At 38.9% G+C, this 25,662-nt stretch overlaps 1 protein-coding gene across 2 annotated transcripts in view; it reads left to right on the top strand.

Moving 5' to 3' along the window:
* LOC124392541 (zinc fingers and homeoboxes protein 2-like) overlaps nt 1-25,262 on the top strand; it is a 51,396-nt gene extending 26,134 nt beyond the window's left edge. For both annotated transcript variants that reach the window (XM_046859677.1, XM_046859676.1), the window contains 2 exons: nt 20,167-23,214; nt 24,256-25,262. In XM_046859677.1, the coding sequence (XP_046715633.1) occupies nt 20,400-23,183 (2,784 nt within the window). In that variant the 5' untranslated portion in view covers nt 20,167-20,399 and the 3' untranslated portion in view covers nt 23,184-23,214; nt 24,256-25,262. The remainder of the gene's footprint in view (nt 1-20,166; nt 23,215-24,255) is intronic.
* Nucleotides 25,263-25,662: the final 400 nt, after the last annotated feature.

Genomic DNA, 25,662 nt, shown 5'->3' with positions numbered 1-25,662 from the left:
CCAGTTCAGACCACTGTAGATCCACGTATTGCAAACTGGGTACATCAGCAACAGGCAGAGTTCAAATTAAAATTGAACAGCTTCTTGGTCACCATTGATATGATTTATTTTGAGAAAATCTTCATGGCACAGGAGAGTGGTAGCTCAGTGATTTAAGGGGCTGTATACTGATCAGAAGGTCGGGCTTTCCATCTCCAGTTTCGCCGAACTGCCACTCTTGGGCGCTTAAGCAATGCCCTTAACCTTTTGTGCTTCAGGGGCGCTGTATCACGGCTGACCCTGCGCTCTGACCCCAGCTTCTGAACAAGCTGGGATATGCGAAGAAAAGAATTTCACTTTGTGCTGTAATGTATATGTAACAAATAAAGGCTATTCTATTCTATTCTATTCTATTCTATTCTATTCTATTCTATTCTATTCTATTCTATTCTATTCTATATTGTTGTAATATTGTTCCAATCCACGAATTATCCTTTAAAAATTCTGGAATAATCATTCATGCTTGGTTGCTTTGGAATGGTTGGAAAAATACCATTACATCATTACATTACATCACATCACATCACAATGCATTTTTGAGAATGTTTCAGGTTTCATCAACATCCCACTCCATTCTTACCAATTGATCCCAATAGATGGTAATATAACGTGTTTTATTTGACCTCTGAATAAACCTTTTTGATGTTTTCCTTTCCTTTCCTTTTTTTTTTTTTTTTTTTTTTTTCGTTTTGGCTTTATCACCCGAGCCTTTTCTCTGCACACTGGATGAATAAGGCAGTGGACTAATTACTACCTGAATGAGTGTCATTGTTTCCCAGTGCTGCTTTTGTGACTGATGCTTCACTCGAGGTGGCCATGTGGAACTGCAGCGCTGGTGTAGTTTTACACAGCATGAGTGTGTCACAGTAACACCACCATGGATGGATAAACACATTTGTTAAAATGAGAAATGATTCAGCGAAGACCTGCTCTACCTTTTATGGGAAGAGTATCACTTTGGAATAGGGGTGTAGGAGATATGATTATATATATATATATATATGTCTATGATAATATCGTAATTGCACAACGTGAGATTTGACATTATCGAATATATCGCAAAACGCAAACAAAACACACCTACAGAGTGAACGCATACACTGCATGATTCAGTGTATTGAAATGCATTTAAAATGATCACAAAATTCAAGATTCGTGGCAGAAATTGTGTGCGTTTATTTTAATTCATATAGTAAATAGTAATATCACAATCTCCAAAATTCAGCTTTTAAAATATATTATAAAATGTAATATTATAGTATGAAATACTGATGTAATTTGCTTAGTAACATCAAAAATATCTTATTATTCTAATTAACTGATTAAACCACCACACAATATGAAGAATCTAAACAATTTTAGGAATCAGATAAATATTTTCTATCTTTATCAATAAAAGATCAAGATATAATGTTTTGTCAATATTGCAAACCTGGTCATCGGTATAATGAACAAAAAATGCCAGATGATTAAAGAAGAAAGAAAAAAAGGACATGATAAAAGTCTTAATGATGATACTTAGTAGTTTCTGTAAGTTCCACGTTAATGCTGAGGAAATCTCACGCGTCAATGAGATACAGTAGGAGTATCCCTGATATGTGTGTGTGTGTGTGTGAGAGCGAGAATGTGTAGGTGCGTATTTTGCTGTGTTGTGTGGTTTCTCAGTCTGAATGATGTCCAGATCCTCTGCACTTTAGATTTCCTCCCTCGGAGTGCTGGAATAATGCTCCCACCAGTCCAGGGTTGTTTTGTGCAGCAGGGTTGCCTTTTACAAACGTTTCCATTGCAGTAAACATTGAGTACAGCCATAATATTGTAACACACTGTTGAGTCATGTTTGGATGCCATATAGCACATATTAGAAGTGTGAAGGTGGCAGTGAACTGGTGTTCCTGTTGCTACGTTATTGCTTAGTGTCATGCTGTCAGGGATGAATGTAATAGCAAAAACATGATATTGCGATACTTGAACTGGTAAAGTGCACTATATGGACAAATAAGTTTGAGGATTCCTTATTATTAGAAGATTCGTATGTGCTTTTTGAACACCCCAACCCACATCTAGTTCCTATTTCCTGTTATAATATCCTCCACACCTTTTGAGAAGATGTTCCACTAGATTTTGTAGTATGATTGTGGAGATTCTTTTAGCCACAAAGGTGTTAATAAAGTCAGGTACTGATGTAGGTGAGGTGAGGAGCCACAGGGTGCAGTCAGCGTTCATATTCATCCCGAAATGTTCAGTTGTCACAAAAGCAATTGTCTATTTAGTGTACCTGCTAAACTGCAATTCCACATTTAAAGGTTAAAATTCCATTTATTTTCATCAAATCTTTCAATATTACCTGTGAAAAACTGGTTTGAAAAAAAAACAGGGGGGTAAAAGATGAGACATCGGTACGAATATAGAATTTTAGCGTCCGGTCTGTGAGTAAGACACTCTGTGGGTGTTTGACGCTGCTGACAAACAAAATCACGCCATGATGTAATTTATCACAATATCAGTGTCATATCTCCCAACACTACATCCCATTTATTTCCTTGGCTATACGAATGTAGCGCAATAAGTAAGATTCGAAACACACATTGTTTAGTTATATATACCCGTAAAACAAGGTAGTTCATGTTCTAGCAGCTATAAACACTCATTCTCTTATTATCTCTTCAACACTTTTCTCTTTATTAGCAGCTCAGGTGCTGGAGGTTCCTTTCTTACAGAACTGAATGCCTTCTTAATGATGAAAGAAAAGATCGATGCATTTATTTGTCACATGTTCATTACAGTGAAATTCTTTCTTCTCATATCCCAGTTAGAAAGCTGGGGTCAGAGCATAGAGGGTTAAGGGCCTTCCTGAAGGGCCCGACAGTGGCAGCTTGGCGGTTTGACATATTTGCATTGGTTATTTATATATAGTGATTAGTAGATGCGCTATACTTTTATTACTTAGAAAGTGACCAATAATTTGTGACCAATATTTTATATGTCGATCGATTTCTCTTCTCTAATCCGGTCACTAATATATATAAATCGGGATTAGAGGTTCCTATAGAAATTCTCAAATAATAAATGAGAGCATTGATATAAAATAAACCAGAGATTTGCATTGCAGCTAAAAATACTGTGTGTATGTAGAAAGGTGTTGTAAAAAAATAAATCAGTGCTGTGGTGCGGTTACATTTTAATCACTACAGGTTAATTTTATCCAAATAGACGTGGATCCAGAGCGAAATTCCTTTAGTTGCGCAGTTGTGGGTCACAGGTATTGCTTGTAGGAATTTATGTAGTAGACCATTATGTAATTAAATCCATAAACAGCAGATAAAAAGTGTAAGATTAATACTAAAAGCCGCAGTTTCATTAGAAAACTGAAGGCAAACCAAACACCAATGCGCCACAACTAATGCAGAATTAGAAAAAATACACGTGTGTGTGTGTGTGTGTGTGTGTGTGTGTGTGTGTGTGCGTGTAACTTTTTTCCCTTCTCGTGCCGAATGTTTTCACACATTTAATAAGTATTTCAGCCGAGCCTCGAGCCTGTTCCGACCCTCAGAAAAATGTCATGTGCAAAAACTCTGCTGATAAACTCATTCCCACTTTATCAAATGTAACGCACACTTTAGTGAAATAGGCTGAAACATTATCGCTCTGATCGTTCTGCATGTTCAGGGACCCATGTTTTGTGTCCCGAAGCGAAATTCAGCATGTGCAATATTGTTGTCAAAGATTTCATATTCCCCTTAAATTCAGCATAAAGAGGAAATATTCAGTTCCCTCTTTCTCTGAATATCGTTGATTAGTCAAGAAAGGGTTGGGTTGTGTGTGTGTGTGTGTGTGTGTGTGTGTGTGTGTGTGTGTGTGTGTGTGTGTGTGTGTGTGTGTGTGTGTGTGTAGGGAGATGTTTTATAGCGCTTTAGTTTTGTATAGTATCTTGGATCTTTTTCAGCGTTGTGGATACCACTGAACATGAACCAAACTTCACACTGTAGATGAGCGCTTCACCATTATTATGAAAGTGCTTTTAAAAGTTACACTCGGTTCAACACTTTTATTTTGGGTAACGTGAGATATGACGTTGAAAAAGTTATATTAAAACTAATAAAACACAATATATCCAATAAAGTGTTGGGACTTTTCCAGCCATATGTGGTTCTTTCTCAAACTCTTACCTCAGAGTTGGAGGCATACAATTGTATAGGACGCCTTTAGATTTGTGGGAGCATGAGATTTTCCCTTTACATGAAATAGGAGACCCAAACCTGTTCCAGCATGAAGATATGTTTTACATGGTATGGAGTAGAAGATCTAATATAAAGCTCAACCCTATTGAACAATAAATGTGAACGCTGACTGCACCCCAGGCCTCATCACCTCACCTACATCAGTGCCTGACTTTACTAACACCCTCGTGGCTCAATGAATCTCCACAAGTGCACGCCACAATCTAGTGGAACATCTTCCCAGAAGAGTGGAGCTTATTAGAACAGCAAATGGCTACTAAATATGGTTCAAAAAGCACACAGTCAGGTGTCCACAAACATTTGCCCACATAATGTACGACTAGACGGCTTAGAGTTTGACTTTATCTTCAGTGTATAAGACTGAAAGCCGAGTTGAGAGAACAGAGAGCTGCATGTAATGCGGAATAATGTAGATTGTAATGAAATCTGTGAGATCGGACTAAATGTCACTTCATTTCATGCTATTCTTTTAAATGTAAAAAAAAAAAATCTCCCTTAAAATGTAGCACTGAAGTTTAAATATAGTAAAAATCAATACAAAAAATGTAATGATGTAAAAAAAAAAATTTAATTGTTAAATTATGTGCGCCATCTCTACTAACAACAAACTATTTCAATATTTAATTACTTTTTTTTTTTAATTATGTACTATTTTTTAGTACTTTGGCTTATTTCTGTTATAACTTCATCTATGTAAATTCTGTTACTAATAAAAATACTGATTCTAATAAAAAGGTAAAGGAAGGGGTAGCTCAGTGGTTAAGATGTTGGACTTTTGTTTAGAAGATCGTGAGATCAATCCCACCACCACTAAGCTGCCACTGCTGGGCCCTCAAGCAAGGCCCTTAACTCTAAACTGATCGGTTGTCTGAATGAGATGAATGTAAGTGTCATCTGCCAGCAAAAGCAGCAAACATAACATTTTATATCAATTCTAATGATTATTTGTAGCAGGTATATATGTCAAATCTACAATGAACTCCTATGTTGAGCTGATTAATTGCTCAGGAGCACCTGGTTTCACAACTCTAACTGACCGTAGAAGACTGTAGGATGGACGTTGTTCATAATCACACACTCCATTGTCCATTATATCATTATCATTATAACACTTTGGTGTTTGTATTGTTTTTTATGATCTATAATCACACTCTTGGTGTTACTCAGATGAGGATGGGTTTCCTTTTGAGTCTGGTTCCTCTCAATGTTTCTTCCTCATACCATCTGAAGGCGATTTTCCTTGCCACAGTCGCCCCAGGCTGCTCATTGGAGATAAATACCCATCATTCACTTATTTTCATTCTATCATTCTTACATTCTGTAAAGCTACTACTTCTGAAAAGCTGCTACAATTGTCCATTGTGAAAAGTGTTCTAGAAATAAACTTTGGTTTAAATCGAATATGAAAAGTATAGCGAGAAATTGCATGAATTGTCAGATCCGTTAGAGAAGCAGATGTCACACGTCAAACGTCCTGCTAATCAGCTAACCCCGGGATGAGTAGTTCAATTTTTTGACCATTTTTGAGGCAGCATGAGATGCATCTTTCTTTGCAAAGCAAATTGTTTTCACACAGGAGCATGGTGTGAAAAAAAAGAAATGGCAGAAAAACAGGTTCCTCAGACTGATTTTCCAGAAACACAATCATAATAGTATAAATCGTTAAAAATAACGGGTTAGGTTAGGCAATTAGGGTGATGTGAAATATTAATATACTAGCGCAGACGGCACCTCTACACCATCTTACCATCTGCTGCGTGCTGGCTTGGACGTATACACACAGACGTCTGTGTGTTTATTATCTCTGTCCTTTAATCCACAGTCAACAGTGTTTTCTCTCTGTCTGTCTGTCTCTTTCTGTTTCTATCTCTCTCACCATTCTCACCATTTTTCTAGTTTGTGCTGTTGTTTAGCATCAATGCAGACACCGCTCCGCCCCGGTGTAAACAGATCGATACTTCATGTGTGTCCAGTAAAAACGGGAGAGGGTGGGAAGGATAAAAGAATGAGAGAGACAGACAGAAAGAGCGCAAAAGAGAGAGGGGGCAAATCAGGCATGTGTGTTGTATTTTTTATTTTTTTTTTATTTTCTCCAGATCTGCACTTAAACAGGCGGTACAGAGTGTGCAGCCAAACTATTTGCCGCTTGGCCGGCAAGCTGGATCTCAGAACTGGACCTGCTTAATGGCGAGCCTGGGAGTCTTTCAGGTGGAAGCTTGTGTAGAATCGCCTCTGCCATGAGTGATGGGACAGTAGGCTTTTGTTTTGGCTTGAGATATTAATTTAGTCCTTTTTTGCAGTTATGTGGCTGAGAAAAGAATTAGTTTTATTAGTCCTTCCACTGTAAATTCCTTTATCACTGAGTGAGGAGCTCAGTAACACTCGAGGATGTGCTCTTATGGGAAAACAATCAATGACTAGTCACGGCATGTTACTGTAACTACCAGCATGAAGGTGATTACTTTCCCATTACAAAGCATTGGAAGTGTTTTTCTGTTTTGTTTTTTTTCTTCGATTTGCTAACCACTACTTCTCTTCACTTCTTCTACTTGTATTGCTTTTATTTTGGTTAAACTTTTCGTTCCATTTAATGTCGCGGAACGTTCATGTAACATGTATTATTACACACGTGACACATATAACGACAGCATTTTATTATTTCAATGAGGTATTCATTATCGATGCATATTTGATTTTTTGACCTGGTACTGAAGAAATCATATCAATACTAAACGACCAATCAAATTCGAGAACAACGCTTTGGTATAGTTTGAATTAATTTTTGTTGGGGGAAAAAAAAAAAAAAATAATTCTTTAATTATTTGAACTCGGCAACCTTCTTCAGCTGAGGAAATATGACGGCTGATTAAAACAATATGGAAAAGAAGTGGGGGGGAACGGATCCAGAGATCATGAAGCAGTGGCTAGGAAAGAGAAAAATGCAGCATAATCCCTGGCGTTAAGAAGCATTTCATACGTGAAGAGTCTGAAAAGGAAAATGGGATTGAACTGAAAGGAAATGCTGTAGCTCTGAGGTCAGAACAGCACTGCACTGTCTGGGTGAAGTTCCATGTTACACGTCTTTTGATGGGTATATAGTAATAGATATTGTAATAGATGATAGTATAAATCTGGGGGAAGTGGGCACTCAGTGGCTAAGGTTCTGGTTGCTGATCGGAAGGGTGGGGGTTTAAATCCCAGTCTCACCAATCTGCCACCTTTGGGTTCTTCAGCAAAGCCCTTAACCCTCTGTGCTCCAAAAGGGCGTTGCACTTTGACCCCAGCTTCTTAACATCGCTAGGATATATGAAGAAATAATTTTGCTGTATATAGTATAAAGCACTTTTTTTATTTAATTGTAGTAAGGATGCACGATTTAAACTTTCATACATCACGTACTGAAATCCATTTTATATTTATAACTCAATAATTGCAGTATTTATGCACACAGCATTCTCAACTCTAACGTGTTTTTAAATATTCATTGAGATACTCTATAGTTGCGGTGTAACGGTTTTTCGTTTATTATTATTAAACTTGAAAACAAACACAACAATGCCAGGGGTAAAAAAATGAAACTGAAGTTGTCACTGTGGCTCCTCGCTGCGTAGCGGATATCATTTATTTAGCGCATACATGAAAACCCTAAAGAATTCATAGCACCAATGCGAGCACTATGGATTCTTTTGTGTTTTATGTCCAACTTTAAAAATTTCTCTTAAAAGGAGAAAATCCTGACAATTCCACATTTCGAGGGAGTGAAAGAATGAAGGATGGAAGGAATGAAAATATTTTTGAAAGTCTGCTGAAATAAGTAGAACAGTTAAAAAGATCATATCTTTAGAAAATAAAATATTGAATGTAAAACACACACACACTTAAATATACATCCGTATTTCTTAATTGTGGTCTAACAAATGTAAACTATTGAATACAATTTTTCCATTTATTTAATTTTATTTAATACACTTTTCTATTATGTTGATCAAATGTATCACGTTAATTTGATTGTGTATTTTATACATTTTTTGTATTATTTTTATATATTATTTAACCAAGCAGGCGTTTGTATTAATGATCACAATTGATGAATTTTGATTGAACACAAATGTTAATAATAAACTGCATTAATAAAAAGAGACAAGCAATTTAATGTACCCAATGTACCGAAATTGTACCGTGTCTTAAAAACCGAGGTACGTACCGAACCGTGAATTTTGTGTACCGTTACACTCCTAATAAACAATGTATCCAGTGTGGTGCTTAAAAGTTTGTGAACCCTTTAGAATGTATTTTTATGTACAGAATTTTTTACCTAAAGCAGGTCCGAAAAATGGACAAAGACATCAAGTACCCATTTATCATTTATTTATTGAGCAAAAAAGATCCAATATGTTATGTGTGAGTAGGAAAATTTCAAGCACCACTTGGCATCTTTTTGTGCAGTTGTGATAAAAAAATAACCTTTGGTAGTTTTTTACATGACTGTATATATATTTGCCTTTTTTTGGACATAAAGTTTGTTACTAGTTTGTGACCTTCTGATCCAGAGTCCAGCGCCTTAACTACCAAGCTGCCAGCTTCACTTTATAAACCCAAACAAGCATTCTGGACCGGGGGTTTATTTTCCAAACGGGTTTCCCCAGACATGAATGAATCTATTGTTTGTTTGTTTTTTTTTCCATCATTTACAATATACCTTCCAGGTTATTTGTAAAAACAAGGAAACCCAGACCACAGGAGGAAAAAAATCACCTGCTGCACTTTTAAGGAGTTTACCTTAACTGACACGTTCATTTTTTAATTTTCAGCTTTCTGTTTTAATCACCAAATCTTTGTCTTTGAAAAATGCCAGGATTTCATGTTTTGTTTGGTTTTTCCCCCGAATTATTATTATTATTATTATTTTTATTTTTTTTTTGGACTAAGCAAACTTTATAGTTTTATTAGAATGTTGCCTCACACATCTGGGAAAAACGTTTGGCCTTGTCACCAACCACGCACGTAAATCTAAACGTTTAAACGTTCCTTGTTGCACTTACATAAATGTTCCCTCTTTGCAGAATTTTTGTTCTTGTGTTTGGATGTACTTCGTATTATGTGTTTTTTTTTTTCCACGTATTGGCGACGTGTCTGTTTTATTTTAAAGAAGGTTTTCATGAGGATATTTCTCAAGCATGGGGAATGAGTGTGCTAAAATCTGTGTTATGAGTAATTCAGTTGCAGTCAGTTTGTACTAGAAATCTCCATGCGATTCACATCTCGAAGCGTCGCCATAGCTACCAAATACTTGTATCCGATACACACTTTTTTAATCGATGCATCACATTTTTAACACTGATGCGAATCTGTGAAAGTTACTATACCTAAGGACTTTGGATCTAAGGGTGGTGAGTTCAAATCCCAGCCACACTTAAGATACCACTTCTGGGCCCCTGAGCAAGGCCCCTTAACCCTATAGCTGCTCATGAGAATGAGATAAATGTCGCTCTGCATAAAGGCATCTGCTATAAATATAAATATAAATGTAAATTTATTGCTACATTCTTGATTGTGTTTTTAACTCATTCTAGTTTTAAGGTATTATTTAAAATACATTCTGAATGACTTTTAGAGTGTAACAAACCCCCTGAAGTGCCACCATGAACCCTCGGCTTTTGAGGGAGATGAAGTATTTTAAAAACCAGGATGATGCTGTATATATTGTATTTAATTTTTTACTCTAAATGGATATAATATGCATAAAAAGGTGAAAGGGTAGCCAGCATTATTTAGCTTAAAATGATTTGCATTTGAATTCAATAAATATCTATTTTTTTTATTATTATTATTATCATTATTATCATTATTTTGAGTCACGTTTGTGTATTTCAGCCGTCCATGGAAATGTCATTACACTCCTGAGGTATAATAAATGATCTACTGTACAGCCTGGGATCTTTATGAATGCAGCTGTGGAGCATAACTGCACTGTTAGTGGAGAGGTGTGTGTGTGTGTGTGTGTGTGTGTGTGTGTGTGTGTGTGTGTGTGTGTGTGTGTGTGTGTGTGTGTGTGTGTGTGTGTGTGTGTTTGCTGAATTGAGGACGGTAGCTTTCTCGTTTTTATTTAATCTTATTTTTCTCATACGTTACGGCACCCAGACGTGTAAATTGATTATTTTTTCCCGGCGTGAATTTTAAACACAGCCCCATCTGCAGCGCTTTAATCAATCGGATCAATAATCAACAGCGAGCTCATCTCGAGTGGCTTTCTATTCGACGTTTGAAGAGGATGCCGATCCAATCACGCGAGAGGTTTGCCGATGGTTACCAAGGCAACTAGTCGAGTGTCCCGTTCTGCACTCGAGTCTTCTCGTCAGGGGATTCACCCCAAATCTGCCATTAGACTCTGATTATTCTAATGAGGCTCCGTTACCGAGCAGAAAACTGCGAACCACAGCGCAGGGCTTCCGGTTCTGCCTCAGCGTCACTGCTCTTCCACAGAGCAGATCTGTACACTCATTCAGAGGAGCCTCTTCAGTCATGCTGTGTGTGTGTGTGTGTGTGTGTGTGTGTGTGTGTGTGTGTGTGTGTGTGTGTGTGTGTGCACACCTGTTGTGCTTCTTCCTTGTATTTTATTTAAATTGTGCACTATAGTACAATATAGACTCCCTTTCTCTTTCTATTTTTTATCTCTCTCTCTCTCTCTCTCTCTCTCTCTCTCTCATCCTTGTTTTATCAGTCTATCTCTTATTTCATTTGTCTCTCTTCTCCCTTATTTACTTCTTTTCACTTTCATTTGGATTTAATCTCTCTCTTCCTTTCTTGATCTGGATTTTTCTCTTCATCTGTCTGTCTTTCTTTTCTCTTGCCTTGATTTGTCTTTCTTATTCCGGTTCCTCCTCTCTCTTTCTTTCTCCATCCATCTATCTATCTATCTATCTATCTATCTATCTATCTATCTATCTATCTATCTATCTATCTGTCTGTCTGTCTGTCTGTCTGTCTGTCTGTCTGTCTGTCTGTCTGTCTGTCTGTCTGTCTCTCTGTCTGTCTCTCTGTCTGCCTTTTGATTTTTTTCACTTTTGACCTCTTTCTTGTCATTTTCACTCTCTTCATCTGTCTACTTCCCTCTTCCATCATTCTCCTATTCCTCTCTTGTCTGTCTCTCCATCTCTCTCTCGATCTGTTTATTTGTCTTTTACTCTGTTGATCTTTTGTCTCTTTCTCATTTTCTTCCTTTCTTGATCCATCCCTGTCATTTGCCCTCTCCCTCTCTCTCTCTCTCTCTCTCTCTCTCTCTTCCTCTCTCTCGCTGTGTGGCTTGGAGTATTAAAGCGATTATGCCTATTGTCTCTGCAGAAATGATAAGGTATTAAAGACCTCTGTGATAAGATTTAAATTAATTCTAGGCTTATTCAAATTCAGTTATCCTGCCGTGAGGAACACGGTTCTCCTTTTCTCTTTTTTTTTTCCTGTCTGTCAGTCTTTCATTCTCGTTTTTGTTCTTTTCTTTCTCTCCGCTTGATCTGCAACCTTCACACACACTCACTGGGTTTTTATCTCCTGATCCATCACTAAAACTGCCTTTAAGCTCAGTCAGAGACCTGTTGCCCTCAGTGCCGCCACTCTGAAGTGCTATTAAAAGCTAAACTCATCACCTTGTCTCAGAAACCGACTGCATGAGCCCCAAACATGCCGCAGTGCCTGAGTGGGCCGTCTCTCGCTGATACAAACTTTGCTTACTTTGGTGCTATGTGAGTATTGTGGAAATCCAGAGATAAGATTAGCTTTTTTGAAAATCCCATTCAATGTCTAGTCCTCGTTTTCTGTTCTAATAACCTCCACTCTTCTGGGAAGATGCTCCCAGATTTTGGATTGTGCTTGTGGTGTGGAGGCCTGGGGTACAGTCAGTGTTCACATTCATCTCCGAGTTGTTCAATAGGGTTGAAGCTCTATAGCAGGAGATTTTCTATCTCCAACCATGTAAAGTATGTATCTATGGAGTTGGATTTATACACGTGGGCATTGTTATGATGGAACAGGTTTGGATCCCCAAGATCAAATAAAGGGAACACCTCATGCCACTGAATCCAAAAACAACTGTGTGACTCCAACTTTGTGGTAACAGTTTGGTAACCACATATGGCTGTAAAAGTCACGTGTCCCAATACTTTTGTTAAAATAATGTATATTTTTTTTTTGGATGTGCTTTCCTTTAGTCATAGGTGGTGTTCATGGTCAAGTGCTTGAGCAACATAATTTCCAAGAAATAATGATAAGAAAAATTAAACAATGTTTGTCAATGTTTGGGAAAGTGTGAAATGCGACGGTGTAGGAGTGAAAATGTGATAACAGGATTTGAACACTTTTGCGAGCACAGTGGTAATGCACGTTTGGAATATTCTATCGTTATTCAATTCAATTCACTTTTAATTGTATAGCATTTTTTTAAAATTAACATTTGAACAATGAACACAGATTATCGCTAGCTAATCGCTAGTTATCACTATTAATTTTACACTAAAAATTGTTTACGAAGTAGTTTGCTCATTTTCCGTACAAATTTTCTCACATGCCAATTCCCGCCCCAGTCGGCGCTCCACCATCATTCTACAGCTAATAAATTGTGAAGGAGTTTTGCATTGAAGCGCCCGTCACTGCACACCGCAACAATGATGGAACTGTAATGAATGGACATTCGGTGTCACCCAGTTGAGTCTGGTTCCTCTTAAGGTTTCTTCCTCATGCCATCTCATGGAGTTTTCTTTGCCACAATAGTTACTAGCTCACTCATTACTCATCAGGGATAATATTACAATTATGAGGAACAAACTTCTACATTGTTTTATCCACTTTATCTGTGGATATATATATGTGAAGCTGCTTCGAGACAATGTCTATTCTTTAAAGTGTTCTACAAATAGAAATGAATTGAATTAAAAGATGTGCTTTTTCAATCAGAGGCTAATGTTACACACTCTGGGTGTATCTCAATCGGCAGTATAGAGCTTTTAACAATAGACATTGTCCCAAAACAGCTTTACATGGATATAGAGGTTATAAAGTTGGAAAGTTGAGTGCCCATAAGTTTGTTCCTTATAAGTTTATCTCTAATTAGAAAATCTGTGGCGAGGAAAAACTCCCCACGATAGTATGAGGAAGAAACCTAGAGAGGAATCAGACTCAAATAAAGCCCATCTTTAGTGGGTGGGTGACACCAAATGATCCATTATTGCTGAGGTGTGCTGTTCAGTGACCACCTATTTTCCCAAAGCAGCTTTACAGAATTATAGAAATTATGAATATAACTTTAAATGTATAAATCACTCCATATATGTTTATTTCTAATGTTGAGCCAGTGGTGACCATCTTAAGGAAACACGCCCTGAGATGGTGTTAGGAAGAAACCGTGAGAGGAAAAAGACTCTGAGAGTGGTGGGACGACAGCATCCAAATATCCCAGTGTTCTGAATGAGTGTATTTTGTGTACGAGAGCGGCTTGGGCATCCATGCTCACATTTGAATGTTGATGACTTAATTGCATTTACGGTATCGCATGACTGACTGGCTTCAGATTTCATCATCCGTCCCTGAAAAACCCAAACATATAAAATATTTAACATTTGATATGGGTGGGATAGCTTATTCACTCATGGTGCTTCAAGCAGGCGTACTTCAATCGTAAGCTAGAAAGAGGGGTTTTTGAAAAATCTTTTAAGATTTAATAGTCATTTGAACAATCAGTAAATTTCTACACTTGCTAATGCTAGAAGTCGTCTGAGACGATGAGGATTTGTTGGCTAAGACGTTTTCCACCAGAAAATCTAATGCCATTTCCAGAGAACATAGTGAGCATCGAATCTCTCTGGCTTTCATGGCGCAATGTGGGGTTGAGTTTTTAAAGAGCAAACATACCAGTGCACTGGAATGATTTAGCGATCAAACAATGTTAAGCAAAAAATGGTTGATTTCCTGATCAGTACCCTGCTCTAGATCGCTGCTTTAGATCTGCTTTTCGTGCTCTTCCACGTGATTGGCTGGTGTTACTGCGATCGACGGAGTAGACAGAGGGTAGGCCGCCCCCCCCGCTCAGAATACACAGCCAGTTTTGCTCTCGGTGCTCTAGGCCACAGATGTCGAACCCATCAGCGAATGCTTTTCTGTTGCGCCACTCGGGAGCTCTGTAGTTTATGACTTTTAAAAGAGTCCCACTAAACATTATTGGAAATGTATTTTCTCCTTTATCTCGAGAGCGTCGTATCAGCCCGTTCGCTCCCGCCCACCTCCGCTCTCCATTCTTCTTATCCTAGGACGGCAGTGCTTCGTGCATAAAAAAAAAAAAAAAATCTTTTTCATGTTTATTTCCACTGACGTCATGCGGACGCAGGATGAAATGAATAACACATAGAGGTTTCAGCGTTCAAATACTATCCCTGGAACCATGCGCTCGGCTGGTTTATACATCACCAGCCGAGATCGTGAACGAAATCCGATTTATATACAACATAATCGAGCAGGAGTTTTCAATTTAAATCTGAGAAGGTCCAGCTCTGTCGAATTCCTCGCTTCCACAGGACTGGATAAGTAACTAGCTCGAGCGATGATGCATTTTGAAAGCGTTTGTGATTATGACTCTAAATACGATTCATCAATTAGAAAAAAAATTCATACCAATGTTTCATGTTTGCTCTTTGGACTGGTGCCACCGACTCGGACCAGATGAGACATCTGTTTGATTCGAAGTGAAGATTCGATGCATTCAAATGTCATTAAACATGTTTTTGCTGACTTTTTTTTTTTTTTCTTTCCAGAATGGATGAGCCTGTGAAAACTCCTCCCTCAGCTTCTTTTGGATAAATGATTTCTAGAGATCGCATTTGGCTTAAAAATGGGATCGGCTACAAAAGCCTTAATATTTCATGTTGCTAAACTAGATTCAGAACGCTCTCATTTCTTGCAGTGCTTCGAGCAATACACCAGCTAATTTGATTATTACCCACATTAGCGATACCCGGACGATTTCATGCTAGCACTGTACCCATTTTATAAGATGTAAACATCGTCTTAGTCCTGCTGTAGGGCCGACCGATCTGACAGGGTGAAGAATCTTTTTTTTTTTTTTTTTTTTTTATAACACAAAAACTCTCACTGATTTACACCTGATTATTTGGTTGATGCAACTGAGGTATAACCCATTACAAGCCTATTCCAGGCTTATGTGCATTGTAATCATATTGGCTCTAATGGCTGGGTTCGCATGCCGCTGCCTTCCTCGAGCCATTGTAATACATAATTCATAATTCATACCGTCTATTCAAAGCGATCATACAACATACTTTTAAAGCCTCAATCAGAACGCTGTTAAAGGCTTTCTTATCCATGTGATAAACTCTGCGTGATTCCTTGATTGTGGTGCCATTAGCCATTGTAGGTCTTAAATTAAACTTTATTTTTCAACACTCAATCTCGCAAAATATGTATTTAACCATTTCAATATGTTTTAAAACATCTCGGGGAACCCTTTTCCTTTTTTTGCATGTTTTCAAGTTTTTTTCGCTGCAAATGGGAGAATGGTCGTGTCTTGCTCTAAAGATGAGTAGCAGGGTTGCGTTTCTTCTTTTTGTTTATATACACAAGTGGAATGAGAAGATTAGCCATTTTAAGCCTGCATTTAAAATATGTTTTTACATTTTGAATGTATTTCCCGTCATCAATCAGCATCGTTATTTAACCTTCATTTTTTTGTTTCTTATGGGGTTTCTAAAACAGCCTGTTAAACATGTGACCTGAGGTAAAAATGTGTTAAATAATCTTCTTTTTGTGGGAAAAGTCATGAAAAAGGGACGTGCGAAGGACATTTGAAGGGTGTGATAAATAAGGCACATAAATAATTAGAAAAATGATGCGTTTGAATAATTATAATCCAGGGTAATGTGTAGGCTGAGACAGAATACTGGTTTTATGAGTGAAGATATCGATCTGAAACATGCACATGCAGTTTCCTGTTTAAAAAAAACATATTCAATTTACACACATTATTAATATTTTAATAATATCTAATATTACAGGGGCCCAAATGAAAGCTCAATGCAAGCATAATATTTTTATATATTCTGTTCGGAAGACTGGGATTTTCTTTTTCTCTCGAAAGTGTGTGTTATATTTTATTCAAAAATTATTGTTTATTTTTATTTTTTTTTTATTTTTATTTTTTTTTTAACACTTTTTTAGCTTAGGGACAGAAAAATTAACATATGACATACTATACCTCAATTTATTATATATTCTGTTTGGGAAAACTGGCATTTACTTTTTCTCTTAAAAGTATGTATTATTTCCAAATTTGTTATTTTTTAATACTGATTTTTATTTCAAACTCTTTTAATTCAGGGACGGGAAAAAAAAATATCAACCCCCAAAAAACAGAAATCTCATTAAGTTGTGAAATTCCAAGCATATAAACTCGTTAGCTAAAGTTTGGTGTTTGAATTTGGTAAAAAAACATCTTTCAAAGCAAAAAAAATAAATAAAAAACCAAGAAAAGTAAAATCACTAATTAACCTTTAGTGCTCTTCGGCCCTGTGTGCTGTAGGGGACATCACCAGTGTACAAGCTGTTCCGACATTTTGCAATAATTTTCCAAAATTTTTAAATCACCGTGTGTGTGTGTGTGTGTGTGTGTGTGTGTGTGTGTGTGTGTGTGTGTGTGTGTGTGTGTGTGTATGTGTGTGTATGTGTGTGTGTCTGTCACCCAGCATCTTTGGTTTTAACTCTGATCTTGGTAATTAGTGTTACATGCTTGTCCAAGCAAACTGGTATGTAACAGTTCATCAGTGACAGCAGCGGTCAGTTTTGCATAGACTGCCTCGCTTATGGGCTAGATGAGTTGCCATGGTAATGGCATGGTTCTGACAGCTAGAGTAAAGTGTTTTGGGCCAAATGGAGGTTTAAACGGCTAGAATTCATACGCGGGTGCCTCGTCTCACGCTCTCAAAACACATCGAGGTGCATGTTCTACAATTGGTACCCGTTTATTTACCAGAATGAAAAGAAATAAAGAACCCCGATTGATCCTAACCAGCGAGCGCATTCAGGACCGTCGCATTTAGTGTGTGTGTGTGTGTTTTTGTATGTTTGTGTATGTTTATGTATGTGTGACTGATTCAATCAATTATCTTCTCTTAATGAATATGCGGACACATCTTTCCATGCGTCTGTCTTTAAGGAGTGCGTAGCGTGAGTCGGGGACAGAAGACGACTCATGCATGTTTCATTACGATGGGCTCATCACCTCGGCGATGTCAGCCCATACCCCCGTCACTCACTAACCGGAACGGATCATTACTCTCTCTCCTGCTTCCATTCTTTCTCTCTCTCTCTCACACACACACTCACTCACACGTACGGACCCGTCTGCGCTCCGCTGGGCGGCTGTGAGTGTGTTTCTAATTAGCACCTGAGAGAGAGGCGGAGTCATTAATATGCAGCGCAGAGGTCACACTGCTCTGCCGTTGCCATAACGACAGCATGGATATGAAGTCAGGCTTCATATTTTAACATATTAATACTCTGAAAGAGAGCAGCAGATTATTTAATTTGGAGAAGAGCATGCACATGAACCCTATCAGGATCGGGGCGGTAAAAATTCACCCTGACTTTTGGCGCCGTGATCGCAGAGCACAGAGTCAGACGTACCGATGTGGTTCAGCCGTGATAGATAGATAGATAGATAGATATAGATAGATAGATAGATAGATAGATAGATAGATAGATAGATAGATAGATAGATAGATATGTGACAAATGGACAGACAGATAGATCTAACACATCAATCCATCAATCACGTTCACTGCAATATTAAAAAAAAACACCCCAAAAAAAAATGGATTTTTGTTTTCTGGTGCAGCGTAGACTCATCGATGCCCTGAAGAGTAACATGCATTTACATTAACACCATCTTAAGACACATCTGGCATTTTGGAAGATTGCTCAATGAGGCTTGAATAGCTGGAGGCCAGAAAATTCATGTTCCTGTGGTAGTCAGGAAGAACAGAAACGTGCAGTTGTTAAGGGAGAAAGGCTTTAAGGCTTTCTGAGGGGTGTAGAGGAAGATTCGGAGGAACATTCGCTGCGTTGGGTTTTTTGGGGGGGTTTTTTTTGGAGTCTTCGCCCTCTTGTAGGTTTTTACGCTCTGTGAGAATACATTTAAATGATAAAAATCACAGAACACTTTCTTTTTTATGTGGTCCACACCGTGTTACCTGTATTCCCAAACATTTAAACACATTTATGGTGTTTGCAGATTGAGCTAATAGCTTTGACACCCTTTAGGTTAAAATGAAATGGTGGAAATAGCATCAGAATGTGTTATTAATGCTGGGTGGGATAAATAGTTACTGATCTGTTCAGTTTGGACAATTTAGTATTTAAAAATGAAATGCCCTTAAAATATACATAAATTCTCTTTACATAAGGTGTGCCTATGAAAAGCAGAAATTACCTGACTTCATTTATGGTCTAATGTAGAGTTTAAATACCTGTGTTAAATACCTGTGTAAAAAAAAAAATAAATAAAAAAATTAGAAAAAGCTGCATCTTTACTGGGGCCTACTGATGAGGTTCAACTTGATCAATTTGAGAGCTTGAAGTAATTAAAAAGTTGACTTGATTTATTTGTGCTTAAAATTAGTGTATATAGATTCTTTCTTTCTTCCTTTTTTTTTTTAACTGTCTATCTGATGTTAATAAATCTTGTATTCTGGGAGATGTGTTGGCTTGCTCTGTGGAATGCCTGAACTCCTGGACCCCTCCATGGGGTCTGTCAGTCCTGTTTTGTTTACTGATTTATCTGTTCACCTACAAGGATCTGTTGAGACTTACTGTTGTTACTAGTGCTACATAAAACAACAATCACAGAAAACACAGGGCTAAGGACTAATAAGTGTCCTCGCCACATAAAGTGCAAGGACTAAGGATTTGCATAAGGTGCGTTTACATGGAGCATTGTAATCAGTATAAAAGTCCAATCCGAATAAATATGCTCCATATAAACACTTCAAACAGAATGAAAACGCTCAAGCCAAATGAAATTTTAATTGGTTTAAGAGGGGTTTCTATAAATTAAAATTTTGCCATGCAAGCCTGTTAAACCGATTACTGCCGTTGATGAGACCCATTACTTGAGGGACAAAATGCGCAAATCTCTGTGCGATTTCAGAAGCCTCTCCATGGTGACAAGACATGACATAGGCTAACGTACGCATGTCACAAAGTCATTCCGATTGAAAGCGACTACACATGTAAACACCACATCAGATAAGATTACGTCTCATGTAAACAGTCAATTTCAATGATTTTATGGCAAAATGACAAAAAAAAATGTACGCGTAAACAAGGCTACAGTCAAATCAGAAATCAAGTCTTTCCCATAGTTGACTGATCATGTATGTGTGACAACGATGACACTAGGTAGCAATAAAACGGTTCCTCCAAGATGTTCCTGCATCGGTCTCTGATCATGGAAAGCTAAATTTTTACGTCATTGTGGGGGTTGGATTTATTCACACATGTAAACAATATTTATTACAATCTTTTTTCTTTTCACAATTTTATTTACAGCATTATCTGTGCTGTATATTAACTTATTGGGAGAAAACCGGCAGTTCTAATGTGAAATCAGACATTGAGCACCCCTGTATAACCAAAATGGCATAATCCTTGTTTCATAGCACCTCTGCAAAGATTTGGCTGTCAGATTGGTTGGTTAACCAGGCACCTTCTATTGAAAAATGTAATCTTTAACTATTCAGGGTCAACCACTAATTCAGTTAATATAATAGTAAATTATTAGTGTTTTAATAGTTGCTTATTGTCATTTTTTCACTATTATGCCCTTGTCTGTGCACAGGGGAGTTGTGGGTGATGATGTCCTATGAAGCTCTGCACTGGAGCTGATGTTTCCGATCAGTGGGGGACTCCGGAGCCAAGGCTGGGCGACTCCGGAGCGGACTGAGGAACTGCAGAGACCCGCTACTGTATCGGGAATCCACTCTGATCACCTCGATCCCTTCCTCCCTCCCTCTGCAACCCCTGCAAACTCCTCTGTCAGGATTACCCCTGAACCATATCAGTGAATTTACCATGTCCAGCCGAAGGAAGTCCTTTATTCCCTGCATGGTTTCTGTTAGTGATGTGGAAATGGGTGGCCCTATGGAAATGGATATCTTGGATGACAAATTCGTGGAGGACAGACCTTCCTTTAAGCAGCCTTCAATAGATATGCATCAGGATTCAAGGCAGTGTGCGGTTGAAGAGGATGTGGAGGGTCATGTGGACGGGATTGGAGAGAAGATGGAAGAGAAGTCCTTCACCTCACAGAAACAACAGAGTAGGGGCTACCAGTGTAAGTACTGCTCCTTCTCCACCCAGAATCTCAGCAAATTCAAAGAGCATGTGTACTCTACTCACCCCAATGTCATTCTGAACCCTCTGTACCTATGTGCTGTCTGCAACTTCAGCACCAAGAAGTTTGACTCTCTCACAGAACACAATGAAACCGAGCACCCAGGTGAAAGCAATTTCAAGTTCAAGCGGCTTAAACTTGACAATCAGACCGTTCTAGAGCAAACCATTGAGAATGAGGCTGACTCAAACTCTCCAGAATCTAAGCTTATGCAAGATGATGAAGATGCCTTTGAATTTTTACCCTCATGTCCATCAGCAATGCCAAATGTCGAAAATGCTATTTTTAATTATGTAAATGATGTCGACAGCAATTTAGATCATCTGCTCTTAAACGATCAGATCACTGCAGTGAATGTAAATGGAACAATCATCATCCCTGAGCCCATGATGCTGGAAGGGCTCTCCCATGTCATGCCGCTTTTGCAGCGGCCCCCGAACCTGAGCTCCATTCCAACAATCGCAGTCCCTCTGAACACAAGCAAGTACAATCCATTATTGGACAGCAACACTACACTCATCACCTCCTTCAACAAATTTCCATATCCGACTCATGCAGAACTCTCGTGGCTCACTGCTGCTTCCAAGCACCCTGAAGAGCAGATCAAGGTGTGGTTCACCACTCAGCGACTCAAACAAGGCATCACCTGGTCACCAGAAGAAGTGGAGGAAGCTCGCAAAAAGATGTTCAATGGCTGCATGCCTCCTTCTCACCACACATTCACCGTTTTGCCTACGCCCGTGAGCGAACCAGTTGCCACCAGCCAGTCTGTTGCACCAGCAGTGTCCTGCCATCTTATTGGACACTCCACCCTGTCACCTGCTGCAACTGCAAATGGAACTTCTGGTGCCTGTGCGGCTGTCACTGTGACAACAGTTACTAATATGCATAATCTCAAGCGTCCTTTGGGATCATCAGCGATAGCCCATGATGTGAAACGTCCTATGATTCCTACAGATGAACACAAAGAAAAATTATGCATGGCACCTCCACCAGTCCCTCCCCTAGAGAGATTATCAATGGCTCCTCCTCCTGTACCTCCAGAGAACAAAAGATCCATGCTCCCACCTTTGATTGCAACTGACATGAAACGACCTGTTGTTACCCCGTATGCTTTGCTCAAAGGGAAGATGCCAATGGTATTTTCAATAGCACCCCTTAAAGATAAGATACCCATGGCCCCCCCTCCCCTGTTACCCAGAGATAGACACCCTATGGTTCCCCTTGTCTCAGCTGATCTAAAGAGGTCTACAGTTCCCCAGCAAATGAGAAATCAATGTCCTGCCTTTTCTGCCATTTCTAAAGACAAATTGTCACCGTTACCTACTCATTTAAGCTTACCGTTGGTGCCCCCATTGGTGACTTCTCAACTCAAGAGACCACCAATTATTCAAACTGCACGGGCCCCAACTGTCGCCCCGACCTTGATCCCCACTTTCTCTCTGGAGAGTAAACCACTAGAGCTGTCAGTGGAGCAGAAGCCCACAAGCTCAGAGAGTCGACCCACAGAGAGTCAGAATGGCAATAATAGAGTCCCCTGTGGGGATGGTAAAAAATGGTTTTCTGATCAGAGTGCACTGGCCCATAATGGTTTACAGCACTTAAGTAATAACTTTGCTCCAAAGGAGCGTCCAAAAACAGTCCCAACCCAGTTCCCTCTCCTGGAAAGATTGAAGGGGAAAACTGCTGAGCAGCTAAAGGTTTTAGAAGAGAGTTTTCAGAGAAATAGTTTCCCATCACAAAACGAGGTTGACCACATTGCAATCACGACGAGACTCTCTAGAGAGGAGATTGACAGCTGGTTTTCAGAAAGAAGAGCCCTTCGAGACAACTTAGAAAAAGCCCTTCTAAATTCCATGGGGTCCAAGAGGACTGATATTTCAGAGAGAAGATCACTTTCACAGCACCAGCATGCTTTGCTTAATGGAGTTTACAAACAAGGTGGGTTACCCATGTGCCCTCTGCCTCCTATCATTGCCCCCACCTCGTCATCTGTGCCTATGGATAGGAAGTCCCTCAATCAACTTAAAGATGTCTTTGTACAAACACGGTGGCCTTCACCTGAAGAATATAGTTACCTAGAGACACAGACAGGTTTGGCTCGTACTGACATCGTCAGATGGTTCAAAGACAGCCGTCTGTCTCTGCGCAGTGGAACTGTAGAGTGGAAAGAGCTGTACCACAAGCAAAGTGGCAGTGAGTCGAATGGCCGGCTGATCTCAGATCAGCCATGTAATATCACCCTGCCAAGCCAGGAACGGAAGACGCCTACTGCAGAGTGCGCCAAACTAAGCAGCCAAGAGATCAAAGAGTGGTTCAACAACTCGCTGGGCCAGCGTGGGCCTGAAGTGGGGAGGAACGGAGGTCAGAATGGAGGTAGTGGGGAAAAGTGTGGAGGCTGGATGGAAGAAGCAGTGGGGACTAAGATGGCGTCGCGAGAGCTGGTCTCAGACACAGATTAGGGCACAAGAACGAGATTGGCAGGAGAATAGGGTAAGTTTGATCAAATTTTCTTATGCTTTTCTGGTCTGGTGATTATACAGACCAAGGGGACACAATAGACCGCTCCTCATCAAAGGATTTGGTTGTTGCCATGGAGATTTGGAATAGAGGACTGGAACCCAGGTTGGGCTCTTTGATGTTGTTCCGTTAAGAAAAACAAAGCTGTGCAGCAGGGAATTGAGACATACTGGGATGTTGCTATGCAAATAATGCAGACTTGATGGTTAGCTACAGTATACTATCAGAGAGATAGAAAAGCTATCACAGTAAAGAAGAAACAATTAATATTATTTTTTATTATTTCTTAAAAAGGTTTATGCTTACATGTGGAATATTGTTTGCTAGTAGGGTAGTTTGTCATGCAAATGCAGTTTGTTTTTAGATTATTTTGAATCTGACTGCTACTTTAAACCTTTAATTAATATATATTTCTTTAAATTCAGTAATACTGATTTATTATACATTGTTCACATGATATGGTACATTGTCTAGGTTTGTATGTTTGGTATAAAACGTTTTATTTTTATATTTAAACTTGTATGTATCTAGCTAGCTGCAAAAATGGATAATGTTTGTATTTTTAAATGGATAAAAGCTTTCAGTAAAGGGTTTTAATTGTTAGAATTTTTAGTTTTGAGGCTTCCTCTTATGAATTGTTGAGCATGTCTTGGCCAAGTATTTTTAGATTTGCTCAAAGGGCCCGTTCCTGTTTTTTCTGATGTTATTGTCAAAAATGTAAAAAAAAAAAAATAAATTAAAAATTGCATTATTGTGAACATGTATATAGATAAAGAAGACCAGAGCTTTCATAATCTGCAGAATAGTTGGCGGCGGTGTAATTCCAAACGCTTTTGATGATCCAATTACTCGTTAATGTGGCAGAATAACTAAGTCCCAAGCAGCTTGAGTTCATTCATACAGGTAGCGCAAGAGTCAGCAGGAAATTCCTTTTGGGGTTCATCAGCAGTCTGGTGCAGTCAGTAACTCCAACTGTCAGAGTGCTAATGATGGCTTTGTTCCAATTCTCCACAGGTAGGAACTGCTGCCGTTGTCATTTTGCACAGAAACGGATGAAAAGGAAAGAAGACGAAGAACAAGAGAGGTCTACTCTGAGATGTATTTTTGGAACCAATGATTTTGCTCTTGCCCTTTTCCACTGCACCAGCTTGCACATGGCACCAGACGGAAGCAGACAGAAGGAACCTGGTCACATCACAGAGTCCTGATCTGCAGCGGTGATTCTGAAACACTACTTGGTGCTTCATGTGTTTTGAAGCAGTGAGGGACAGGGTGAATGCATGAAGGAGATCAAGACCATCGAGTGCCAAAGCTGGATTTGCTGCATAACTACACTTCAAAAAAAAAAAAAAAAAAAGGTTCTTGTAAATATTTTTTTTTTCTGTACTGCTACAGATTTGTACAATTTTGCCGAGAACTTTTGTTACATTTTATAATGGGAGCAAGCAGCCCCCAGATTTTGCTCTAGCTGGTCTTTTCAGTAGACATGTCCTACATTTTTTTTGTAACAACACCATGCACCACTACAGGCATTGCAATATATCAAACGGACGTTCATTACAGTTTGTCTTTGGAGGGACTTCTTCAAATCAGTGCATTTACTGACTGTTTCAAGGTGCTGTTCAACTTTCTGGATATTACATGCCGTCGCTTTTGCTATATTTACAGCTCTTACAGCGTGATATTTTGCAAACAACAGTTTAAAAAAAAAAAGCAAAAAAAAAAAAAAAAAAAAGGAAAAATCACTTTGCTGTTAAACACACCAATGGTGAAATCTGCAAATCTGTTTTGTCCTGTACAGGAATAAAACACTCTCAATCGCCAGCGTTTATATGTGATAGTTCAACTCCGACTGTAGTTCCAATTAACCCGGTACCAGATACACGTTTCATATTTACTGCTTCTGTAATGTCAGCGTCACATATATTAGAAATACTGTACTTATACCAAGGTCCTGCTTACTACTCTCCAAAAGACAGATGCTGTCTGCTGTAATCCAATAAAACACAGCCTACCTAAAACCTTTTTCACAAATTGTACCTTTTTGATCCGAATGCTCGGAATGCAAGATGTTCTCAACGTCCTCCTGCACTGTTTCTTAGCTCTATATAGACCTGATCTGATCTGGTCTAATCTTAGTTTTTAAGGACATCACCAGCTAAGTGAAATGTATTGGGAGTTAGGAAACCGTCAGCGCCGCAAGTTCGCGAGACAGGAGAGCTCTTGAGAAACCCTGAGTACCCAATGTTGTTGAGTGGTTGTGTTTTGCATCATCCTGACCAGAGCTCATCAACCGGTGGGGTGTAATCTGGATGCGGACTCGGACGGAGTCTGCAAGTACATCAAAAGAGCTGATAAAACGTTTGAAAGCTTCCTAAAGTTAAGCGATTCTGAGTTTCTAAGCAGGAACCTCCATCACCA

The sequence above is a fragment of the Silurus meridionalis genome, chromosome 10 (genome assembly GCF_014805685.1).
Source record: "Silurus meridionalis isolate SWU-2019-XX chromosome 10, ASM1480568v1, whole genome shotgun sequence".
Taxonomy (NCBI): Eukaryota; Metazoa; Chordata; class Actinopteri; order Siluriformes; family Siluridae; genus Silurus; species Silurus meridionalis.
The sequence above is the reverse complement of the archived record's forward strand: the minus strand, read 5'-3'. Positions and strand labels throughout refer to the sequence as shown.